Source organism: Canis lupus, chromosome 21 (assembly GCF_011100685.1).
Source record: "Canis lupus familiaris isolate Mischka breed German Shepherd chromosome 21, alternate assembly UU_Cfam_GSD_1.0, whole genome shotgun sequence".
NCBI lineage: Eukaryota > Metazoa > Chordata > Mammalia > Carnivora > Canidae > Canis > Canis lupus.
In genome coordinates, this window is record NC_049242.1 from 26,151,890 (window position 1) to 26,174,736 (window position 22,847).

General features: G+C 46.4%; 1 protein-coding gene across 7 annotated transcripts in view; it reads left to right on the forward strand.

Annotated features, from left to right (window-relative positions):
- Positions 1 to 22,847, forward strand: part of NUMA1 (nuclear mitotic apparatus protein 1) — a 75,875-nt gene that overhangs the window by 33,397 nt on the left and 19,631 nt on the right. For 3 of the 7 annotated variants that reach the window (XM_038568771.1, XM_038568773.1, XM_038568774.1), the window contains exons 2-6: positions 9,364 to 9,437; positions 15,173 to 15,258; positions 20,024 to 20,103; positions 21,232 to 21,314; positions 21,889 to 21,969. In XM_038568771.1, coding sequence (XP_038424699.1) covers positions 9,396 to 9,437; positions 15,173 to 15,258; positions 20,024 to 20,103; positions 21,232 to 21,314; positions 21,889 to 21,969 — 372 coding nt within the window. In that variant the 5' untranslated portion in view covers positions 9,364 to 9,395. Of the gene's footprint in view, positions 1 to 2,672; positions 3,370 to 3,537; positions 3,712 to 3,985; positions 4,185 to 9,363; positions 9,438 to 15,172; positions 15,259 to 20,023; positions 20,104 to 21,231; positions 21,315 to 21,888; positions 21,970 to 22,847 lie in introns of those variants that run through there. The other 4 variants (XM_038568772.1, XM_038568776.1, XM_038568770.1 and 1 more) reach the window with 4 other exon arrangements.

Consider the following 22,847-nt stretch of genomic DNA (forward strand, 5'->3'; position numbering starts at 1 on the left):
CTCTCCTTTCTTTTATTTATTTTTTATTTTTAAAAATGTTTTTCCTTTCTTTTAAAAATGGTTTTACCTATCCTGGTCTTCTGGGGACAGGAGCAGGGAGTGTGGAATCAGGCAGGAGCCATGTGGCCTGCCTGTTCCCTAGCTAGGCTGGGAGGAGGCTGGGGAAGTTCTGCTGCTGCCACTGGAGGGGAGTGGTGGCACTGTGGTGGGGGAGGGAGAGGCTGGAGAAACTGGCCTGGCTCCTTGGGCTGTCCAGAAGAGCAGGCCCAGAAGCTTGGCAATTTCTGTGGAGAGGTTCCAGAGGAGAGTTCAGCCCTCTGAGGCTGCATAGCTGGAAGCTGTTGCCTGGAGTTTAGAGTCTGGGAGGAGAGTGGGAATCTCTTGTATTCTTTTGAGACACAGTATCCACTCTTTCAGGTGCTAGGAAGCTTCAGGGCTGAACCAGGTGCCAGTGTGGCCAGGACAGTTTGAACAGGCCTGTCTCCTATTTTCACCTCATATATTTTTTGGAGTGTTGATTATGCCAGTCATTAAATTATGTTTCCCACTTTGCTTTTCTATAAAAGCTTTGTGTTTGTTTTGTTTTGTTTTGTTTTTTGCTTTGGCTTGGCTTTTCTGGTCCTTTTTTGAATAAAGAACTTCCCTTTCTACCAATAGCAATTGCTAACCACAGACTGCAAGTGATACTGTGGGAAAGCTAAGGGCCTGGGAGAAGAAGCAGGGTGATGGGGTTCTCCACAGCAATGGGCCTTGCTCTGACCCCCATCACTCACCTCAGTCATTATCTGGTGCCCAGAAAGTTAAATTTGGAAACCTGCCATCCAGATGTATTTCAGTGGATCGGATTCAAAGAGCCCTATTGTGATAGATACCATGGGGGATTATAGAGAGAGAGATGGAACTGATTATGCCCTTAACATTTACATTCTAGATGTGAATACAAGACTTCTATGCTTATATAGTTAAGGCAGCACAAGTGCCAAATGCAGAATGTAGACACAATTTTTCTGATTACCAGTGTAATAACATTTATTAAGAAGAATAAATTCAAATAGAAAAGAAACATATAGTGTTTCTATAGACTGTAGAAACTCCCCGACAGTCTAACTCTTCCCTTAGATAATCACTGATACCTATTAAGAAATATTTGAGGAGTTGAAATTTGGGCTGGACCTTATAGTAAGATCCAGAGAGGCAGACTAATGATGGAAGGAAAGCAAGCATCCTGAGGATCCAAGCTGCCACTCCAGGGAGCAGCGGGGTCCCCCACTGGCTTCTCTGACAGCCCGCTTCTGCTTGGATATCTTGGTGACTAGGCACCAAAATGCTCAGATGGAATTAACCTTTGTTAAGCACCACTTTGTGCCTTATATGCTAGCCAATGTGTTGGGCCCCTTATAGATATCATTGGATTAATCCTCATTATAACCTTATAAAATAGATGCCTTTATTTTTGTTTTACAAATAGGGATACTGAGGCTCAGAGGTTACCTGCCAGGGTCACACAGCAGCAAGTGGTATAGAGTTCTTCCATTCACTAATTGTGTAATCTTGAGCAGATTATTTCATCTCTGTGGCTCAGTTTTCTCATCTGTGAAGTTGAGTGGTAATGGTACCTAATTCACCAAGGGAGCTTTTCAGATTAGTGAGTTAAAACACATGAGGCCAGCAGAACAAGGCATGAGTGGCACATAGTATGCATTCGGTAAGCAATAGCTGCTATTTCTTTTACCTTGTTTTTTCTCTTATTCTAACATGATCTGTATCATCTCCCCACTTCTATATATGGCCTTTTTGTCCACCCAGCCATCCCCCACTCTTTCCTCTCCTTTACAGTTTCTTCCTCTTCCCTTGGATAGAGGGATTCCCAAGCCATTCCCTTGTCTTTATCCGGTCTCTACCATGTCTTTTTTTTTTTTTTTTTTTTTAAGATTTTATTTATGTATTCATGAGAGACACAGAGACACAGGCAGAAGGAGAAGCAGGCTCCATGCCAGGAGCCCGACGTGGGTCCCCAGGATCATGGCCTGGGCTGAAGGCGGTGCTAAACCACTGAGCCACCGGGGCTGCTTCTACCATGTCTTGTTCTTCATCTTCCCATTCCCTTTCATTTCTCCCTATTTCTTGTCCTCATTACCTGTGCCCTGTTGTGGCAGTCTTCTGACCTGCCTCCCTGCTGTTAGTCTCATTCTTTTATATACCAGAATAATTTCTGAAAGTATGGTTCTCAGTGTACCACATCTCTGTGTTAAAAACAAAATAAGCATTCAAATCTTTGATTTCTTAGTTTCAAGTCCAAGATTCTCCAGCTCGGACGCCCTTATAACTTAAAAGTCTGTTTCCAGACTACTTCCACAGTCCTCTCTGCTTTCCCTTCTTCCCCACTGTATTTCTTTGCTTTGCTTTCTTTTCTTTCTTTTTTTTTTTTAATAGATTTTATTTGTTTGAGAGAGAGAACGTGGAGTTAGGGGCAGAGGGAGAGGAAGAGGGAGAAGCAAATTCCCCACTGAACCGGGAGACCTATGTGGGGGTTTGACTCCAAGGCCCTGAGATCATGACCTTAGCCAAAGGCAGGTGTTTGAGGGACTCAGCCACCCAGGCGCCCCTCCACTCCAATTTCTGTTGGAGTAGATTTTACCTACGTGTTTTAAGATCCACATTAAAACATCACTTTATTTTCTTAGTCTTTTTACCTACTCTGAGTTAGTTGGAATTTTTATATCCTTTTGTGGGAGTTAGCACCTACTGAACGTCTTGAAATATAATTTTCAAGGCACATTTCTTATCTCCTGTGTAATTATAACCTGGCTCAGTGTAGAGGCTGGGTTTAATCCGTCTTTGTATACTGCCATCAATGCCCTGTATTAGTGCCTTGCACATAGTAGGTGCTTAATAAATATCGGTGGTGTAAGTAAAAGAGGAGGGGTGGGGTGCTCCTGATGACTGGTGGGTTTCTCTCCCAGTCCTTGGGAGAGTCACTCTTCGGTGGGTGGAAACGCTGCGGTTTTGTTTTCTGAGGGGCCGACATCTTTACTTTCCGGCCATGGAGGAGAGGCAGAGCCTGTAGGCTCCGCTGCCTGTGGGCCCAGTGCCGGTGCCTGTGCAGCGGCTCCCGCCAGTGCCTGCCGCACCGGTCCCCGTGCCTTGGCCCCTCGGCCCCTCCCCACAAATGCTCGGCGGAACAGGGGATTAGGTTCTGGCAGCACAGCTGGGATTTTGGCGGCCATTCCACAGTCGACAATAGCACGCAGCCACCCGGACAGGACAGCGCAGGCCTGCGCTCCAAGGCCGCAGTCCGCCCGGGCTGCTTGTTTGGGTGGCCGAGGGGGAGGAGCGGGCCCAGCGGCTCCTGGCCTTGCCACGCAGAAGGTACGGGCTGCAGAGATTCCCTCAGGGACCGGGCTCGGGGGGTGGCCTTGTCCCAGGGCAGGCGGCGCCCGCGCAAGGAGGCCGGCGCTTTGTGCGAGCGGCGTGTGTGTGCTTCGAGACACGGCCGCCCCGCCCCGCCCCGCGGCCGGCAGGAAGCTGCCCCCGGAGGGGCCCGCGTCCTGCTCGCTCCCCAAAGCCTCTGCGGCCGGCGCCTCGTCCGCGGCCCGCGCGCCGCCGGGCAGGGGCTGACCGAGTCGTCAGGGCGGTCGGTTGCTGGCCCGAGAGGACAGGCTGTCACCGCCGTGTTAGGAGAGCGGAGGGGGAGTGTCCGGGTGCTACCAGGTTTGTCAGGCAGGCCACTGTGAGATGCGTTTTGTGTTTTTATGCCACAGTTTGCCTTGGCTCTTGCCGCTGTTGCGGCTCAGGATCTTTTTTGTCTGCCGGCTCCCCTCCTCCCCGCTCCATGCGTCCTGTTCTCTTGTTCTCGGGCTCAGCCCTCGCGGCCCCTCCTCTGCGGCGCTCGCCCCGGGCCCGGCCGCCGCCCCTCCCCCCTCGCCGAGCGTTCCCTGCTTTCGCCGCGCTCCCGATCGCGGAAGCTCGCTGTGCCTTTAAAGAAAGCAGACTCCCGGCCGTGACGCACTTCTGGCTGTCAGCCAGGAAGATCGCTCCTGCCAGGCTGACTGAGAAGAAAACCAACAACTTTTCTTTTGTGTGTGGGGTTACTTTCCACTAGCCCCCCCTTTCTCCTCTCCTTTCAAGATTTAAATGCTAATGGCGGATTAAAACCTGTAGATACGTTTGGCTTTAGGAGTCTGGTAAGGCCCCCCCTGCACTGAGACTTTTTCTCCCTCCCTCTTTCTCTGGGTTTTTGTTCAAACATGGACGAGGGGGTGCGGTGCAGTCCCCCCCCCCACCTCCTTTTCCTGCGCCATCCTTAAAGGGGAGGGAGAGGAGAGGGAGCGCAAGTAAACACTCAGAAACAGGCGCTGGGAGCAGAGCTTGCCAACATCCGGGAGTTGGCGCCTTTGAGAGCAAAGGGTTGCTTTCTTTCCCCCTCGCGTAGATGTCAGCGTGTTTTTGTTCAGAAGGGGGAAAGCGTGCGGCTGCACATTGAGCTGTAGAGACAGCTCAAGAGAGCTTCTCCATTCCTGAGTGAGGCCTGGGTGTGTACGCAGTGGTGCCGAGTGAGAAAGATTCATTTTGTCAGCTGGTAGCGACCAGGATGTGTGAATATAGCCGTGGGGTCAGGTGCTGATGAACTGCTGGAGTGTGCTTGGGTGTGTATGTGCAGTATATGGCTGTAGGCCCCGGGTCTGTTTCGTGACGGCAACCCTTCTGCCCACACTTTTCTGATCTGGACCCTGCAGAGCATTGGGAGGAGGGGGAGACGCAGATATTAGTAAAGCCACTTTTGAAGAAACAAGGGAAATCTTGGTTTCCTTTGCAGTCCTTCTGTTGTTCCTCACCATGCTCTGGGCCACATTCTAGGCTACACAGAAAGGTTGGTCTTTGTGAAGAGGGGGAGGCCTGAATCCAGACTAAGCCCCTTCAGGGGGCCCAGGGAACACATCGTCCAGAAAGCTGCTCTGCCCCGACGTCAGGAGTGCAGAGAAACCCTTTGGACTTATATGAAATAGCCTATACAGGACTCTCCAGTAGTTGAAAAGGATTATATGTTTCCCTCTTCAGCTTCTGTTGGAGCTGCTGGTCCTTGGGCCTTCTACCTCCTCCAAGCCTAGAGAGGCGCACCATTCTTTATGATGAATTAGCCTATGGTGACATAGCTTGGCTTTTGCTGGGCCCCTCTGGGGTAATCTACCAGATGAGGTCTGGGTGCTTGTTTGCCGGAGCCTCCTGACCTACCCCCTCCCAGAGTCAGAGCAGGAACACCCTCAAGATCAGATTTACCCTTTGGATATGGGGTTTGCTCAGATGGTAGGATATCTCTTCTAGAAAGGTGTAAAGAGCATGGAATTCTTAGGGCTACAGGCAGGCAGGCTGTCAGGGTAAGTAGTGGGAAATCTTGCCATTGAGTGTGGTCTTAGAGATAGGACAGACATTTCCTCTCTGAGCCTTTGGAGCTGTGGGCTTGAGAGGGGGTGGGGCTTGGGGAAGGACACTTTGAGGTGGGAGTTTGTGTGGGCTTTGGGCCCAGAAGTTCTGAGAGTGAGAGCTGTCACTTAAGAGAATGGCAGTTCAGTGGAGGCAAGGGCTCCTGAGTGGAGTGATCAGTACAGTTTTGTAGCTTTCTGGGACCAAAGGTCACTTTGGTGTTATCTTGAGGAAGGGCTGGTATACAGGCAGTAAGTGGCTAAGAGATGGTCTCACAGGGAGCTGGCACCCAGGCTGGGGTGGTGGGGTAAGGAGAGCTGTGCTGCCACAACTCAGACCCTCTGGCCCTTAGCCTGTCCCTTGGTTAACCTTAGAACTGAAACTTCTAGAACAGACCAGACCCCAGAGCTTAGCAACCCGACCCTCACGTCCTGGTCCTTGCATTGGAGCAGGTGGTTTGCATTAGCTTCAGCCCTGGTAGGAAACCAGGGCTAAGTTTTAACTCTTAAAGACCCAGAGAGGGTGTGGGCCAGGTGGCTGTGCATCTTTTGAGTGTTACTTTCCTTGTCCTGATATATCTTCTCTAGAAACATAGAGGGGTTACTGTAAATGTGGGAATTGATCTTGATATAGGAATTTACATTATATCAGTTTTGAAAACATAAAGGATGCAGGGCCTTTAGTTTATAAGGCAGCTGCATCTGTGTCTTGGTTCCTTCTTGAGCTCGAGGAAGAGAGGACACCTTATCAGCTCTGTGAAGCCTCTGGGATTCTGGGGGCACTTCTTTTCAAAGAAACGGGCAGGTGGGAATTCTGAAGGTGCCTTGAGAATCAGGTTTGCATTCTTGGGCTTCAGTTTGTTGACTGATTGATTGACTTATTGATTGGAGGATGTGGGTGGGTGGCACCTGATCAAGTTGGGGTGGATCTTAGCAGATCCTTCTGCGAAATGGTTCTGAGCTACAATCGCGGGGATCTGTTTTTCCATCACCATGACCATCACCCAGTCTTCTGGGTGGGGCTTGCCTCAGATTTCAGGGGGAGGGTGGGGAGTATGGTGCTTTGGCTGAGAGCCCTTGGGTTCCAAGCCAAGGCCTGCTTAAAGCTATAGTCCCAGTTGGAGGACTAGCTGTGCCACTGGCTTCAGTCATTCATTACCCAGAGAAGTGAATGGCTGGCTGCCCTAACACCTCCCACCCCAGTGTCCTGTGTCTGGGAAAATGCTTCTTTATGGGCTTTGATCTGACAAGGTCATTCTGGAGTTCCTCATGTTGAGTATTGAATTCCTCCTGTTTCTGTGCCTGGGGAGCATGGAAGAAAGCATTTGGCCTTGACACCAGTTTTCCTGAGCAATGGAACTAGTTTTAGACAGGCTCCCCTAGGGAGGGTATAAGTGTTGTATGTTTTGCCTCTGAGATGAAGGGAAGAGGTTGGTTAAACCTCAGGTCATTTTTAGCAGCACAGCTGTGGAATCTCTCAGAGGGGGCAAGATCTACCTCCGGTTGCAAATAAAATTTCTGACTGAAATTTTGGACCTCTTTAAAAGGATAGCAAGTCTAGAGACAACAGTGGGAATGAGGGAGAGGTGATCTGGGTCTCATTTCCCTTGTTCCTGAATAGCTTAGACTTTTTTTTTTTTTTTTAAGATTTTATTTATTTAGTCACAAGAGACAGAGAGAGAGAGAGAGAGAGAGAGAGAGAGAGAGGCAGAGACACAGGCAGAAAGAAGCAGGCCCCATGCAGGGAGCCCAACATGGGACTCGATCCCAGGTCTCCAGGATCATGCCCTGGGCCGAAGGCAGGGTCTAAACCGCTGAGCCACCCAGGGATCCCCAGACTTTTTTTTTTTTTAAGAAGCCGCCCCCCCCTCCACCCACCCCCCCCATAGAAGATTTCATTTATTTATTCATGAGAGACACAGAGAGAGGCAGAGGAAGAAGCAGGCTCCCTGTGGGAAGCCTGATGCGGGACTCCATCCCAGGACCCTGAGATCATGACCCGAGCTCAAAGGCAGACACTCAACCACTGAGCCACCCAGGTGCCCCTGCTGTGCAGTAGTTGAGACCATCTGTCTTCACTCTTACCTGGCCCAGGGAGCTGGGCATTCAGTGCTGATGGATAGGCCATGCTGGATCAAAATCATCCAAGACTGAGGAACACATAAGCCCTTTAGATTCTCTGCCCTCCTGAGAACTCCCTTAACCACTTCCCTTGCTCTTGCCAAAGCCCAGGTGAATTGGCTCATTTCCAAGACTGTGACGTTGGTATGACAGGTGGAATCTTGTTGGGGTTTGTGGGGTCAGGAAGCATTTAATTATAATTAGCATTTAGTTATATTTAGCATTTAATTATTTTCTATTATTTAAAGCTTCATGTATGTTTAATTTCACTTCTTACCCTGCTGTAAGCTCCTCAGGCAGGGACCATGTCGCTGTCTCCCATTTCCCATGAAGCTTCCAGCACAGGATGAACAGATGTAAGGACTAAGAAAATAACCTTTTTGCTTGGTTGATAAACACAGTACACTTACATAGGAAGGACTAAGAAATGATGCGGAGTGGGTTATCTTCAGATTTATGTATATCTTTCTCCTAGTAGATAGTGAGCACGTTATGGACAAGAATGGTATCTTTCTTATCCCCAACACATTGTGTACAGAAGGTGCTTATCGGCAAATGTGGGTCATTGGGGTGGCTCAGTCGGTTAAGCATCTGACTTTGGCTCAGGTCGTGATCTTGGTGTCCTGGGATCAAGCTCCAAGTTGGAGGAGTCTGCTGCTCCCTCTCCGCCTGCTCTTCCTCCTTCCCCTGGCTCATATATGCAAGCTCACACATGCTGCTCGCTCTCTCAGAATCTTAAAATAAAAAAAGAGGTGTTTTAGCAAATGTTGGGTCCATAGAACCCACACCTTGGAGATGCTAATATATGAGGAAAGTTATAGGTGATGTGACTCTTAACCACTTGTGTTCTTCATGGAATAGTGATAGACTGAATACCTGTGACAGAAGGTAGGGTGGCGTTGATTGTTCCCATGATCTGTAGGAATTGTGGGGGCTGCTAGGAGATGTTGAATATTTAGTCACCAGGTCTGTAGTCTCTTGGGCAGGTTGGCAGGCAGGTGGCTGATTCCCAGTGGGAAGGGAAATTGGGAGTAGGAATACCAGGACAGGAAATGTAATCTTTCATTACATGTCCCGTGAGATTTCTCCTAGAATTAGATGTGGCGTCATCCAGTCCCTCATTTGAACCATGTCTTTGACATTTCTGTGGAAGATACAAAAATCCAGAATTTGGAGAGGTTTCCCTCAAGGACTTGTTATTGTTAGGTAGAATTTGAGTACCAGCAGAAAGAACCTGAAGTCAACCTTTTCTGCTTAAGATCAGTGGTCTTTTAATTGTATACCTACCATGTGCCAGGCTCTGTGCTATTTGCGTTACCTGCTTTGTCTTGAAGCCTCACAGTAACCCAGAGAGGTGTTTTTGAATCCAGCAGATGAGGAAACAGACTAAAAGAAGTTAGACTACTTCTCCAAGGTCAAATGGAATCACCATTGGACCCACAGCTGTCTGAGAAAGCATGTTTGTTCCATGTTTTAAGGGCAACTTTGTCTCAAAGAGCAGGGTTGGAAAACAGCCTTGAATGTACCCTTTTCTGTGGATCAGAATGATTGTGTGCAGAGCTTGTGGACATTGAATTAAATGCAGGACTCTTTACTGTTATGATAAGTTTTATAGTAATTTTAATGTGTACTTTGAGCTTTCTGAAAATTCTCATGGTGTCTTGGTGGATTAAGTGCTGAGTGAAGAGAGATTTCTTTAAGTGTTCAAAGCCAGTAATTGAACCGCTTTCCCCCCTTGTCCTTCATCATGGATATATGATATGATTAACTGCTCTTTTCTCTCTCTCTCTCTCTTTCTCTCTCTTTTTTTCTTGGTTTCCAGGTGCATTGGGGTGTCTGTTCGGTGTCACCAAGATGACGCTCCATGCCACCAGGGCAGCTGCACTCCTCTCTTGGGTGAGTAGTCTTCCTCTCTTTTATGTGAAGTTCTCCAGGAAGTTTGCAGGGGTAGGAGAGGAGTATATTAGGAGCCAGGGTTATGTAAAGTCTTCTCATCTCCAGATGAAAGAAATACAGTTTTCCCTTGCCTTGCCCCTTAGTTTTTTGTTTTTATTCTTTTAAAGATTTTATTTATTTATTCATGAGAGAGGCAGAGACACAGGCAGAGGGAGAAACAGGCTCCCAGTGGGAGCCTGATGCTGGGGGTGTCCAGGATCATGCCCTGAGCCCAAGACAGACACTCAACCACTGAGTCACCCAGATGTCCCTGCCTCTTAGTTTTTAACTTTCATTATTTCTGGTGGCATTGTTCCTAACAGTGATCCATGATGCCACTTGTAGAGCTTAGAAGAGACTCCCTTCAAAGCTTCTGTATACTTTTTTTTTTTTTTTAAGATTTTATTTATTCATGAGAGACAGGAAGAGAAAGAGAGAGAGGCAGAGCCGAGAGAGAAGCAGGTTCCCTGCAGGGAGCCCAATGTGGGACTCCATCCCAGGAACCTGGGATCATGACCTGAGGCAAAGGCAGATGCTCAACCAGTGAGCCACCCAGGTACCCCCAGCTTCTGTATACTTCTTAGGAGAGGTTTGTATTTCCTTTTGGTCATGGGAAGGTTGGCTGCAGGGCAGCACAGAGACCCATCTTCATTTGTTTTCCTGTGCATTTTCCTGACTAGAAGAGTTTATCCTGAACTTCAGTGACATGCAGGGACTTTGGTCTTGAAAGGCATTTTATTGTAGGGCAGGGTTCCCCTTGCTTTCTTTACTGTGTTTCTTTCTGCTTCCATTGTCCTCTTGTTGCCTTCTTGATTACCTAAATCCTTATGCTAGATCTTTTCGTATATCTTCTGTCTAAGATGAACAACGGCAAATGAAAGAGTAATACCAAGCTTGGGGAACAAAAAGCTGCAAGGAAGCAGAAGAGGACACAGAGTGTAGTTATGACAAGCTTGGGCCATGGACCAGGACTCTGGGACCACGCTCTGAGCCAAAGGCAGATGCAACCACTGAGCCACCCAGGTGCCCCTGTAGGGTGGCTTTAATAAGACATTGTCTTTAATTGCTGTTAGATCTCTAGATAGGAAATATGTTTAAATATACAAAATGTGCATTCTTTGTCTTCAGTTTCTGAAATGTAAATTCTAGTACAGTTTAAAATTGGTATTTTTATATTTCTATTTTACATATTTTATATTTACATTACATTTTAGTGTTTAAGATCTATGTTAGGGATCCCTGGGTGGTGCAGCGGTTTAGCGCCTGCCTTTGGCCCAGGGCGCGATCCTGGAGACCCGGGATCGAATCCCACGTCGGGCTCCCGGTGCATGGAGCCTGCTTCTCCCTCTGCCTGTGTCTCTGCCTCTCTCTCTCTCTCACTGTGTGCCTATTATAAATAAAATAAAATAAAGTAAAGTAAAGTAAAAAGTAAAGTAAAATAAAATAAAATAAAATATAAAATAAATAAAAATAAGATCTATGTTAGAAACACCATCTCTTCCTTTTCCTCCATTCACCCCTAAGAAGGGGCTGGTTGAGTTTGGGGACTGTGAGCTTTGTCTCCAGTTCAGTGGATTAACTGAATATTGTGGGATCATTTAGCTGCACTGTTTTAAGTTGATCAGTTTATTTATTTATGTAGGTCCTACACTTGTGTTGATGGTGAGTACTACTGTTACAGAGAACAGATACAGGTCTAGTTTTAGTTAACAACAGATATTTGTATACTTTTTTTGAAAGTCAGAATGAACATACATTAAAATATTAGTATATAGTTAAATAGAATTTTTCTTTTAGAGATTTTTCAATTTAAAAAGTTAGGCAGCTAAGGTGGATTTCCTAATACTTTAGCAATGTCCAGTAATGCTTGCTGTGTTAGTGGGAAGAGTGTGAGTAGAATAAACACATGTGACAATTATAGTTGAGGTTTAGGAAAAAAAAATGTAGGAAAAAAAGGACTAGAAAGAAATACATCAAAATGCTAAAGGTGCATGTATTAAAATACTAGAATTGAGTGTTTTTTTCCCCCAAAAATCTTCAGTAATTTTTTAAAAGATTTTATTTACTTATTTGTGAGAGACAGAGAGAAACAGAGACATGGGCAGAGGGAGAAGCAGGCTTCCCACAGGGAGCCTAGTGCGGACTCTGATGCTCGGATCTGGGAACACGGCCTGAGCCCTGAGCCGAAGGCAGATGCTGAGCCACCCAGACATCCCATCAGTAATTTTTTTTATATAACAGTGTAAAAACAAATTTATGTTTTACTTGAAATGTAGCTTGAAATTGTTCTGTACCCAGCAGTTAAGGTGAATGTATTGTTACAGGGAATAGGGGACTTTTTTAAGATTTGACAGCCTTAAGGAACCCTGAAAACCTTACAGGCAGCTCTTGGGTTCTGCATTGAGCTTGGCCCTCATTCTCATGTTTTATTTTTATTTTATTTTTTTCATTCTCATGTTTTTGTTTTTTAAAGATTATTTTTATTTATTCATGAGAGACCGAGAGAGAGACAGAGACACAAGCAGAGGGAGAAGCAGGCTCTGTGCAGGGAGCCCCTATGCGAGACCGATCCCGGGTCCTCAGGATCACGCCCCGGGCTGAAGGCAGCGCTAAACCACTGAGCTACCAGGGCTGCCCTCATTCTCATGTTTTAAATCCTGACTAAAGATGAGACAGTTTCTGTACTTCCTCAGCTTTCCAATGATTTGTCATTTGAGAGCAAAATGATGAACAGGAAGAAAATACATGTTTATTTTTATTTTTATTTTTATTTTTTTTAAAGATTTTATTTCTCTATTCATGAGAGAGACACACACACACACACACACACACACAGAGGCAGAGACAAGGCAGAGGGAGAAGCAGGCTCCATGCAGGGATCCTGATGTGGGACTCGATCCCAGGTCTCCAGGATCAGGCCCTGGGCTTAAAGGCGGCGCTAAACTGCTGAGCCACCCTGGCTGCCCGAAAATACATGTTTGAATCCATGAAAGAAACTATTGCTAGATTATTACTTAATTGATATAAGATGAATCTAGATTCCTTAAGTGACTTTAAATTAGCTAACTGGTGTGATTTCTCAGTCTTGTTAGTGAACAAGCATTTGTAGTCCTTGAATGTTTTCCTTCAATAACAGGTATTAAGAGGAGGTGGTTTTGGATGCTTCAGTCTTGGCACTCTCCTCATTTTCAGCTGGTGGAAAAGAATCTTGGCCCGGAATATTCAGAATCTTCCTTGAAAATTTACACTGGCCTCTCCTGATGAATTAGTTTAGGCTTTTATCCCTAAAAGATGACATAAATATGTATTTAGGGCTGCAATGATTGATCACATTTTATGCTCTATTTTTTTTAACTTTTATTTATTTTTTAAAAATTATTTATTTATTTATGATAGTCACACACACACACAGAGAGAGAGAGAGAGAGGCAGAGACATAGGCAGAGGGAGAAGCAGGCTCCATGCACCAGGAGCCCGACGTGGGATTCGATCCCGGGTCTCCAGGATCGCGCCCTGGGCCAAAGGCAGGCGCCAAACCGCTGCGCCACCCAGGGATCCCTTTTTTTTAACTTTTAACCTATTTTCATTTAGATCCATCTGGAAGTTGTTTTTAACTTAAACGTATTTAGGAGCATCTGGGTGACTCAGTCAGTTAAACATCTGACTTAGGCTCAGGTCATGATCCCAGGGTCCTAGGATCAAATCTGGGTCTGGCTTCCTGCTCAGCGGGGAGCCTGCTTCTCCCTCTCCCTCTGCCCCTCCCTCCTGCTTATGCTTTCACTTGCTCTGCTCGCGCTCTCTCTCAAATAAATAAATAAAATCTTTAAAAAAATACTCTTGATTCCCTAGTGCAGTTGGCTGCTTTACTGAGAAGTAGAGGTTTTGCTGCATGTACTTCATTATTTTATTAATCATAATAGTGCTTTTGCAGTTAGCGCTTGTATTTTGTAGTGTGTTCTTGCATCCATAATCCTGTTTGAACCCATGCTGGTCCTCTCAAGTGAACAATGTGGGGATTCCGTCCATTTGGCAAGTGAGAAAGTAGGCACAGAGAGAAATATGTTGATAACAAAGGTTCCTGGCTAGTTAGTGGAGGAGCTGGAGACAAAATCTTCATCTGGGAACTTCCAGCCCAGTTTATTTATTTCTTTTTTGTAATCTCTACACCCAGCATGGGGCTCTAACTCGTGACCCTGAGATCAAGAATAGCATGTGCTTCCGCCTGAACCAGCCAGGTGTCCTGTAGCCTAGTACCTGTTAAAGAGCACATTTATAAACAGTAGAATCTCCTCATTGTACATGTCCACTGTGCTGAAGTTCTCACAGATACCTTGTCAGGCAGCCTGAGTTCTTCCCTCCTTCCTCAGTCTTGCACATGGGATTGATTGACCTAGCAAACCCTTTTTAACAAAGGTGAAGTTCAGCCCAGGCTTTTTCTAAACTCGGTAGCTTTGGAATTCATGAGGTTTTTCTGTAGAAGTTGACCATATATGCTTATTGAATAACCTGTGTACCCGACTCATTTGCAGGTGACTGTTGGTGAATTTCCTAGGTGTAGAGACTGAGTTAGAGGGGTGCCAGCCCGAAGGCAGAGAAGAGAAGCAGGCGATTGAATTGGACAAGTTTTTCCTTGGGGCTCCCAGCTCTTTTCCTCCCTCTTTTTTTTAAAAAAATTTTATTTATTTATGATAGTCACACACACACACACACACACACACACAGAGAGAGAGAGGCAGAGACATAGGCAGAGGGAGAAGCAGGCTCCATGCACCGGGAGCCCGACGTGGGATTCAATCCCTGGTCTCCAGGATCACACCCTGGGCCAAAGGCAGGCGCTAAACTGCTGCACCATCCAGGGACCCCCCCCCCTTTTTTTCTTTAAGTCTTGTTGCCTCCATTTCTTCCTGTGTCAGCCAAAAATTTTCATGTCTGAGAAGAATTTTTTATTTTAATTTTTTAATATTTGTTCATTCGTGAGAGACAGAGACACAGAGGGATAAGCAGGCTCCATGCAGAGAGCCCAGTGTGGGACTTGATCCCACGACCTGGGATCATGCCTGAGCCCAAGGCAGATGCTTAACTGCTGAGCTACCTAGGTGTCCCAAGGAAAGAATTTTTTAAATGCATTAATAACCAGAGTTTCTATCTGTGTGGGAGTGTATAAAACATAGTATTTAATATAAGTTTTGCGTAGATACTTCAAAATTCTAGAGATAGAAAGGGCTATAGTATGAAAATTTGAGCTACAGAGGGTTATAACGTACACATGCAAGAGATACAAGAAGGATAATATAAAAAGCCTTTCTTTTTCCCACCTCTGACTTTTAGCCATCCAGTTCCTGTTTTCAGAGGCAGTGACAGTAGTTTCTCATGTGTCCTTCCAGAAAATCATTCTATGCCTAGTTATATTTAAAGTATGGATCCCTAGTTCCAGCAGGAACATCGTAGGAGAATATAAGCTCTCGTTTAGTTGATGTGGGAGGAAGGACTCTGATGGCAGCATTCAGGTGGCTGCTTCTGGCCGAGTGGGGGCAGCAGCTGTCCTTGGCTGAAATGAAAGCTGGGCTCTTCTGCCCCCGTGCCTGCAGCCTGCAGCTGTGGGCTCTCCCAGCCAGCTGGCGTCTGAGGAGCAGATTGAGCCACAGAGCTTCTGGCACTTCTGGCTCTGGCAGTGGGCTCTTCCTTGTGTTTCACAGGTGAACAGTCTGCATGTGGCTAGCCCTGTGGAGGCCGTGCTGCAGCTCCAGGACTGCAGCATCTTCATCAAGATCATCGACAGCATGTGAGTATATGCCACACCCTCTCCAGCCTTGCAGGTGAAGCTGTGTCTGGCCGGAGACCACATTTACTCCCTTTCCTTGCTGGCATCTGTGACCAGAAAGCATGGGCAGGACTGCTAGTGTGGAACCAGAGGCAAGGGCACCTTGCCTTGAGGGCACCAAGGGCCTCATCCTCCTGTCATTGTGTCTGCGGGCGAGGTCTCGCTCTTGTCCCACTCTGAGGCTTCCTCACGCTTGTGCGGGGGAGTTTCTGTGCCTCCACAGTGTTTCAGGAGCCTGCTTGGATGGAGCTCACTCTCTTCTTGTCTCAATGAGTCTTCCATAACCTCTCCTTGGGGCTTGCCCTTTTCTCAGAAGCCCTTCTGGCAACCTGTAGGGCCAGGAAGAAGAAAGGGGAAGCTCTTGCACTTGAGGGAAATAAGCAGCACATGAAAATCTTATCTCTAACCTGTTAGCACAGCACAGATATGCTCCTTTTTAAATCATTGTAGCATTTCTGGGGTTTTTCAGCTGCCACGTTAACTTGCTTTGTGAGATCAGTTAGCATTGATAAGCTGCTTGTTGTCATGTAGCCAGGATCTAGTGAGCTTTGTTTTATATCTGTCTTTAGCACCTTACCTTTGAACATCCCAGTTATCTGGGAAATTAGAGTAGTGGGGCTTCCGCCTTATATCTTACCTCTCTGGGACTAAGCAAAGATGGGTCAAGCTATTATTCTAGGATCATATAGCTCATCCTTTTTCCTCTCATCAACTTTCAGGGATTATGGAGGGCAGAACTGACCTTGTTTTCACTTCTCTGTACTATGGGCAAAAGTAGAGTTTGGCCACAATATCAAGGATTGCAGGGACAGCGGAGAGGACCCTCCCCTTTTAAAGGAAAGTGCAGTCAACTCTGAGCCCCCAGGTCAGGGACATACTACTGAGGTGTTGAGGCTTTCTGTTCTACACACACAGCAGTTAGGATGGTGTCAGGGAATCAGCATCTCTGTGAAGCAGCTTGGCCACCCCATTCATAGGGAAAGAATGTAGAACTGAGCTTGTCAAAGGCAGGGGGTGGGGCGGTGGGGGGGATGCTGGGTCTGATTCCCCTTGGCGTCTTCTGCACCTGGCTTAACCCAGTACATTGGTTAATATTCATTGAGTAAGTAAATGAACGAAAATGTAGTTGTTGATAACTTTTCATCACCAAATCTAGTGGGGTTGAGTAGCCTGGAATAGATGGATTCACTGTTTATTTTTAATCTTTTAAATATATTTTTTGAAATGTATGTTGGTGGTGAGATGTCTTGTCAGAGGTTTTTAAAGTCCCTGTGGCTCTAACCAGCACCTGCCTTAGTGAAGTGACTGTTTTCTTATTTTGGTACAGAGAGTACCATTTACTCTCCCAGTTACTCAGACAGGACCTTTCAGCAGCATCTTGAATTCCTCCCTCTCTTTGGCAGTGATTCTGCTTGGTCACCATCCTCTCAATTTGTCTTTTGAACGATTTCTCACATCCCTGGCTCTGCCTCAGTGTGGATAGCAGGCCCTGGTGACCTTGTCCTTCTCTAATCTGTGCATATTCCAGGGCATCCCTATTCATGTGATCTCTGGAACCTTCCTTCAGTCCTGCTCACATTGTGGCACCCCACAGCTGGTGGCCCTCGGTGACTCTTCATTGCCAGGAGGTTGAAATTGAAAATCTTCAGCTTTGGTTGTGAAGAGCTTTCATCAGGGGCTCATCTCCTCCCACTTCTTTCCTACTCATTCCTACCTTCATACCATACCCGTTTTCTTTTTTTCCAATCTTACAGAATTTCCTAAGTTCTGGATTTTATTAACTGTATTATCACAGTGCTCCTCAGTTTATTCTTCTCATCCCCTTGTGGCCTGTAAACTGGTGATGAGATCTAAGATTGATTAGCTTAAGGTTTTCTTGTTGCTGTTTTCTGGTTTTTTTGCAAGGATACTTCGTAAGTGAAATTGTGTACCACCTATAAGTCAGCATTTTGCAATTTCTCATAAAAATGATTATTTTTCAAACCCTAATGAAGTGGTAAGTCTAGATCATTAACATCAGTGGCTGGTAAAACCATTAGGCTGACAATACCTAACCTATTTATTTTGAACATCACTGGAAGAGGCGCATTGCCCTCGTGTTGTAACATACAAGGGTGCAGCATGCTGTTTTGTTTTTTTAAGAATAGATCAAGGTGGGGTGCCTAGCCGGCCCAGTCAGTGGAGTACATGACTCCTGATTTTAGGGTTATGAGTTCAAGCCCCTCGTTGGGGATAGAGATTACTTAAAAAAATAAAATCTTAAAAAGAAAAAAAATTTTTTCCAAGGAGCTTTTGCTTTTGAGGAGATAAATTCCCTTGACCTAATGACAAGAGCAGTAGATCGGTCTGGGGGTAAGGATGTCCTTGGTTTAGCCACTGTAGTTTTTGTAACCTGGTGGGAAATTTTCCTAGGGAGGGTTACAAATTGAAGATGCACATTTTCCAAGTTGTCTTCTGATGCACTGCCTGAGCCTTAGATTAGGAGGAGTGGAGGTGGATGGAGAGAGAGGGAGAGAGAACAGGAATGTGTGTGTGTGTGTGTGTGTGTGTGTGTGTGTGTGTGTGTGTGTGTGTGAGAGGGGGGGGGGGAGGGGGAGAGGGGCTATTGAAATTCCAGGTTACCCTTAATCTCTGTCTTTGATTCAGGACAGTGCAGACCAACTTCCTTTGGGAAAACAGATGTTCTTGGTGAATATGTTCTGGCTTTATCACTGTAGATGGTGTTACTGTTACCTAAATCGGACGCTAGTTCTCAGGGAAGACGGTGGAGGATGGCAGGGTTGGTGGCAGGTAGCAGCTGTGGGAACTAAACAGGGCTTGTTCCTTGCCACTTGGCCTTTCTCTGGGAAAATACATTGACATCAACCTCTCTTAACAAGTTTCCTTTCTGTTGTGTATATGAATAGCCTGGAGCAAAAAGGCAGTCTCCTCTCTTGGATATCTGTGAGGCTTGAATAGTAAAGTTTAATAAAGTCATTTTGTCAGAAAACCTAAAGCCCTGACATTTGTGTCACTGACCTTGACCTGTGCTCTTCCTGTAACAGAGCCTCTATCTGTGGGTCAGCCCGTATGTATAGGAGTACCTCCTGTACCCTAGCTTTCAGGTTACGCCGTTAAGAGTGGTCAATTGTAAATGATGCCATTGTATCAGTCAGTGCTGTGGGAATTCCTGAGAGGGAGTGCGGAGGCATGCCTGGCAGTGGTTCTGGATGGCTTCCTGCCAGAGATAAGACTTGAATTCGGTTTTAAAGGATGGCCCGGATGGCTCCAGGTCCAGCATTTTTAAACCATGTTCTGTGCAGCTTGACTTATTCCAGGGGCTTAGTAGGGAAAAAAGAGGTTTTGTGATCAAATAGGTTTGGGAAATAATGCAGGTTGTATCTTTTTCTTTAGAAAATGTTCAGTTTGGTTTAATCTAGCATTTCCCAGACATTTAACCTGAGAACCCTCTTTATTTTTATCTAATGGAATACACTTAAGGAAATTACTGCTGTGTGCTGAGGCAAGGAGTCACAGCATTTTAGGGTGTGGGTGAGTAGGGAAGGTGGCTCTTTTAGGAGTCTGGGAGGAGGTTAGCACCTCCTGAAGGCTTTGTAGGCGTCCCTAATCCCAAACAGCTATCCAGAAAATGGGGGTTCATTTGGAAGAAGCCTTCGTGATCTTGAGAGAGACAGAGAGAGAAGGAGGTACGTTCATGGCCTTGGCTTAGATATTGCTGATGCTTTGCAGGATATCTGGCAGTGCAAGTTCTCTGATTCCAGAGCCTGCCCTGCCCTCCAGAAACCTGGAGGGTTTGGCTGAAACCTGGAGATTCCGTAGAACCTGGATATTGAGGAATAAGAGGCTCCCTTAATCAGTTATCTCCGGCTGTAATAGCCCAAGAAGAAAAATCCACTTTGTAACTTGAAATGGAGCTCTTCACCCCTGAAATTGAAACCACTGTTGGGGCTGTGTGAGAGCTCCCCCTGCTGCCTCCCTGCCCTCTTTGCTCTCCAGCATGTAGCTTGCCTTTAGCTGGAGATCAAGAGTGTTGGCCCCGGGGGGTGGTGCCCCTGGGTCTCAAGTCTGTTCAGCTTCAGCGTCCCACTCTTGATTTTGGCTCAGATTGTGACCTCGGGGTCGTCTGTGCTCAGCAGGGAGTCTACTTGAGATTCTTTCTGTGCCCCTCCCCCTACTTGCTCCTGCTCTTTGTCTTTCTCAAATACATAAATGAAATCTTAAAAAAAAAAAAAAGTGTTATCCCTTGGCTTTAGCCATCCAGCCTTCTGTCCACTGTGTGTTGGACTTTGCCTCAGCACTTTAGAGCCTTGGGAATTTCCTCCTGTTCTTTCCATTCTTGGGCCTGTTTTACCCTCTGCATCATCTGCCTGACTCTTCCTGGTTTCCCAGGCTTCCTGACCTTCTACAGTGGAGCTATTCCAGACTGTTGAGCCTAGCTTCCCCTTCATCTGTGCTGCCATAGAGCTTCTTCATGTTTACTGCCAGGGTGGCAGAGTGGCATCTTTTTCAGGACGGCACGCCTCAAGTTCCCACTTCTTACCCACCACACAGTTCTTTCTGACCAAATGATGTTTTGGTAATCTCCCTTGCCTCCAGCATCTGCTCTGGTTCTTGCCCAGATCCAGTGCGGACCAGGCCTGGAGGAATGGGAAGGTAGTAGGTAATAGAGTAGTGAGGAGGGAAGGATTGCTGAGTACTCGAGTCCTGATATTTGTTCTTTTTCTAGCCACGGCACTGAAGAGGGGCAGCAGATCCTGCAACAGCCGGTGCCAGAGAGACTGGAATTTGTGTGCAGTTTTTTGCAAAGTAAGCACCTTTCTTTATCTAGCTAAGAAGGAGCTGCTTCCTCAACTCCTGGGACTTTGGAAGTCCGGAGGAGCCAGCTCACAGGTGTCTGGAGGAGCAAAGGCTCAAGGCTGCTGACTGTACTACAGGAATGAGTACAACTGTTTCTTCTGGGTCTGGTGATGCTGATGCCAGTCAGGGAGGAAGAGTGTTCCTTTAGTCCCTAGCCCATCTCTGAGATCTAGATAGAGCCAAAGGCTCAGTTTTTGGGACTTATCACCGTGGGCTCCTGTTCCCTCTCACCCTGGCCCCCGCCCCACTGCAAGAAGTTGGAGGCAAGGGATGGATCTGTGTTACCCTCTTTCCCTTGCAAGAAAAATATTTACCCTGGATAACTGAATTAATTGCCTAGGCAATGGATGTGGAGCAGAGGCATTTAGGTTGAAGTCTTGGCCCTTCTATTCACAGCTTGTGTGACCTTTCTGGACATAGGTTCCTTGTCTATAAAATGGAGCTAATCATAACTGCTCCTAAGGCTGATGGGTAGTAGGAACAGATGAAAAGCTAGCACAGTGCTTGTCAGTCCCCTCCCTCGTGCAGTCATACACAAGAATCCTCATCTTTGACCCGGGAGCTGTCTGCCATCTCCCCCTCAGAATTATGGGAAAGATGTTAGTAGGTTTAGATAAAGCAGAGAGTTGATAATGGGCTTAAGAGCATAAGGACCAGGTGTTCCAAGTTCTCCTGGTCTCACTCGGCTTCAGTCTTCTTCTGTGACCTTACTTGGAACAAGACTCTAGAGTGACCTGGAATCTCTGGGCTCCTCCTCTGTGGTGCTGAGCAGGAGTTGAAGCATTGAGTGGGTGAGTGCAAGCAAGGTCATGGCCCAGAGCTGCTCTGAATTCCTAGCCTGCTTTTTTCTTGAACTTTTCCTGTAGCCCTTGGACTGATCTAGGATAGAACTAACTTCAGATGGAAATGTATATGTTGGGGGAGAGAGGACAATATAGGAGTAAGGAGGAAAGAAGTAAAGAGACTTTTGTCCCCTAGCCCCGCCAGAGACCGCAATTTTGTTCTACTCTGAGGTGTTCTGATAATCTCAGGGATGATGTCCAGGAAGTTAACCGTTCTACATTGTCATCATTCCAGAAAACCGAAAACATCCCTCTTCTCCGGAATGCCTAGTGTCCGTGCAGAAGGCAATAGAGGGGTCAGAGCTGGAATTGGCCAAGGTACATATGGAATACCAGATGTGAGGGGTGGAGGGTGGCACCAGAGGGACCTGCTGGGCCTTCTGTTAACCCAGGGGAAGTATCAGTGCTTTATTTCTGGGGCTCATGGAAGTTGGAGGTCAGCCACTTAGCTGAGGCAGAGGCTAATTCACCCCAATAATTCTAGAAGTCCATGCCATATGACAGAGAGGTTTGCTAGACTGTTGCTGTGGGCCTCAATAAAGACCTGACAGGAATCAGGTTTCACCCAGCTGTCATAGTCTTTTAGCTCAGTCTCCCTCATTCCCACTCCCGTTTCTGGGTGCTGGCCTGTAGAGAGAGGGTAGCTTAAGCTTCATATTTAGGTTCCATGAGTTCAAGAATTCAGCTGTGCACCATGCTTTTTGCACAATTGACAGTGGGTCCTCAGTCAGGTGTTTCTGGGTCCAGTTAAGGGCAGAGACCTAGGGCTGAAATCTCGAAGCTTCAGAAGAGCCTCCAGAATAGTTCAAGGTCCCCAGAACAGCCTAGAGAGGAGAGTACAGAGAAGAGAGGCAGCCTTGCTCAGTGACTATTTCTCCTATTTGGCTTCTAGATGACTATGCTGCTCTTATACCACTCCACCATGAGCTCCAAAAGTCCCAGGGACTGGGAACAATTCGAATATAAGATTCAGGTAAGTCCTGTGCCTCCACCTCAAGCTAGTGGGCCTAGCCTGTACTTCATTGCTTTTCTTTAAACAGCATATAGTGTTTTCAAAAATTATACTGTAATTCTAACCATTCATTATAGAAAGTCTGGAAAATAAAAGTACAAAAGAAGGAAATAACAGTTGCCAGTAATCTCATCCCCAGAGATCACTGTTAACTTTTAAGGGATATACTTCCAAGTCCTTTCTTACATACAGATGTTTGTTTGTTTGTTTTTAACATACATTTAACTGTAGTCATAACTGTGCTATGATGGAATAATATGCAGAAATTGTTTTCTCCTTGTGTGTGTTCCCATGTGAATGTGCATATTTTTTACACAAACGGTCACTCCTTTTGTCTCCTCCTTTCCTCTGAAGGATTAGTGAGAGACCATGTCTTTGACCATTGTGACAGTCTAGCTCAGAGTGGTTACCTTCTTTCCCCCCTCCTCTGCTCCGTCGCTAAGTGAAGAGGAGTTGGTGCATCTGTTTCATTATAAAGGGAATTGACCTGGTTTCCAGGAACTACTTGTCATGTGGGTCCTGGTGTTGGCTTTGTGTCCTGCAGCTGTCCTTTATTTCCCAGAGCAGGAGGAACTGGGATGCCACAGTGGGTAATGTAGGTGACTGCAGGGGCAGTGTCCAGGGAACTGTGGCCTTTCACATAGTGGTAAAAATGTTGAATCATCCCTTTTCATACTCCTTTAGCTCATGGCTCCTCTCTGAGGTTGTAGTTGTAGTGGCATGGGAGGAATGGGTGGGTCCTCTTTCAGCCTTTCCTCTGCTCTAAGCTGGTCATAGGCCTAGAAATAGAAATTCTAAAGGAATAAGGAACTGTAGCAGGGTTGGCCAGAAAAATTAGA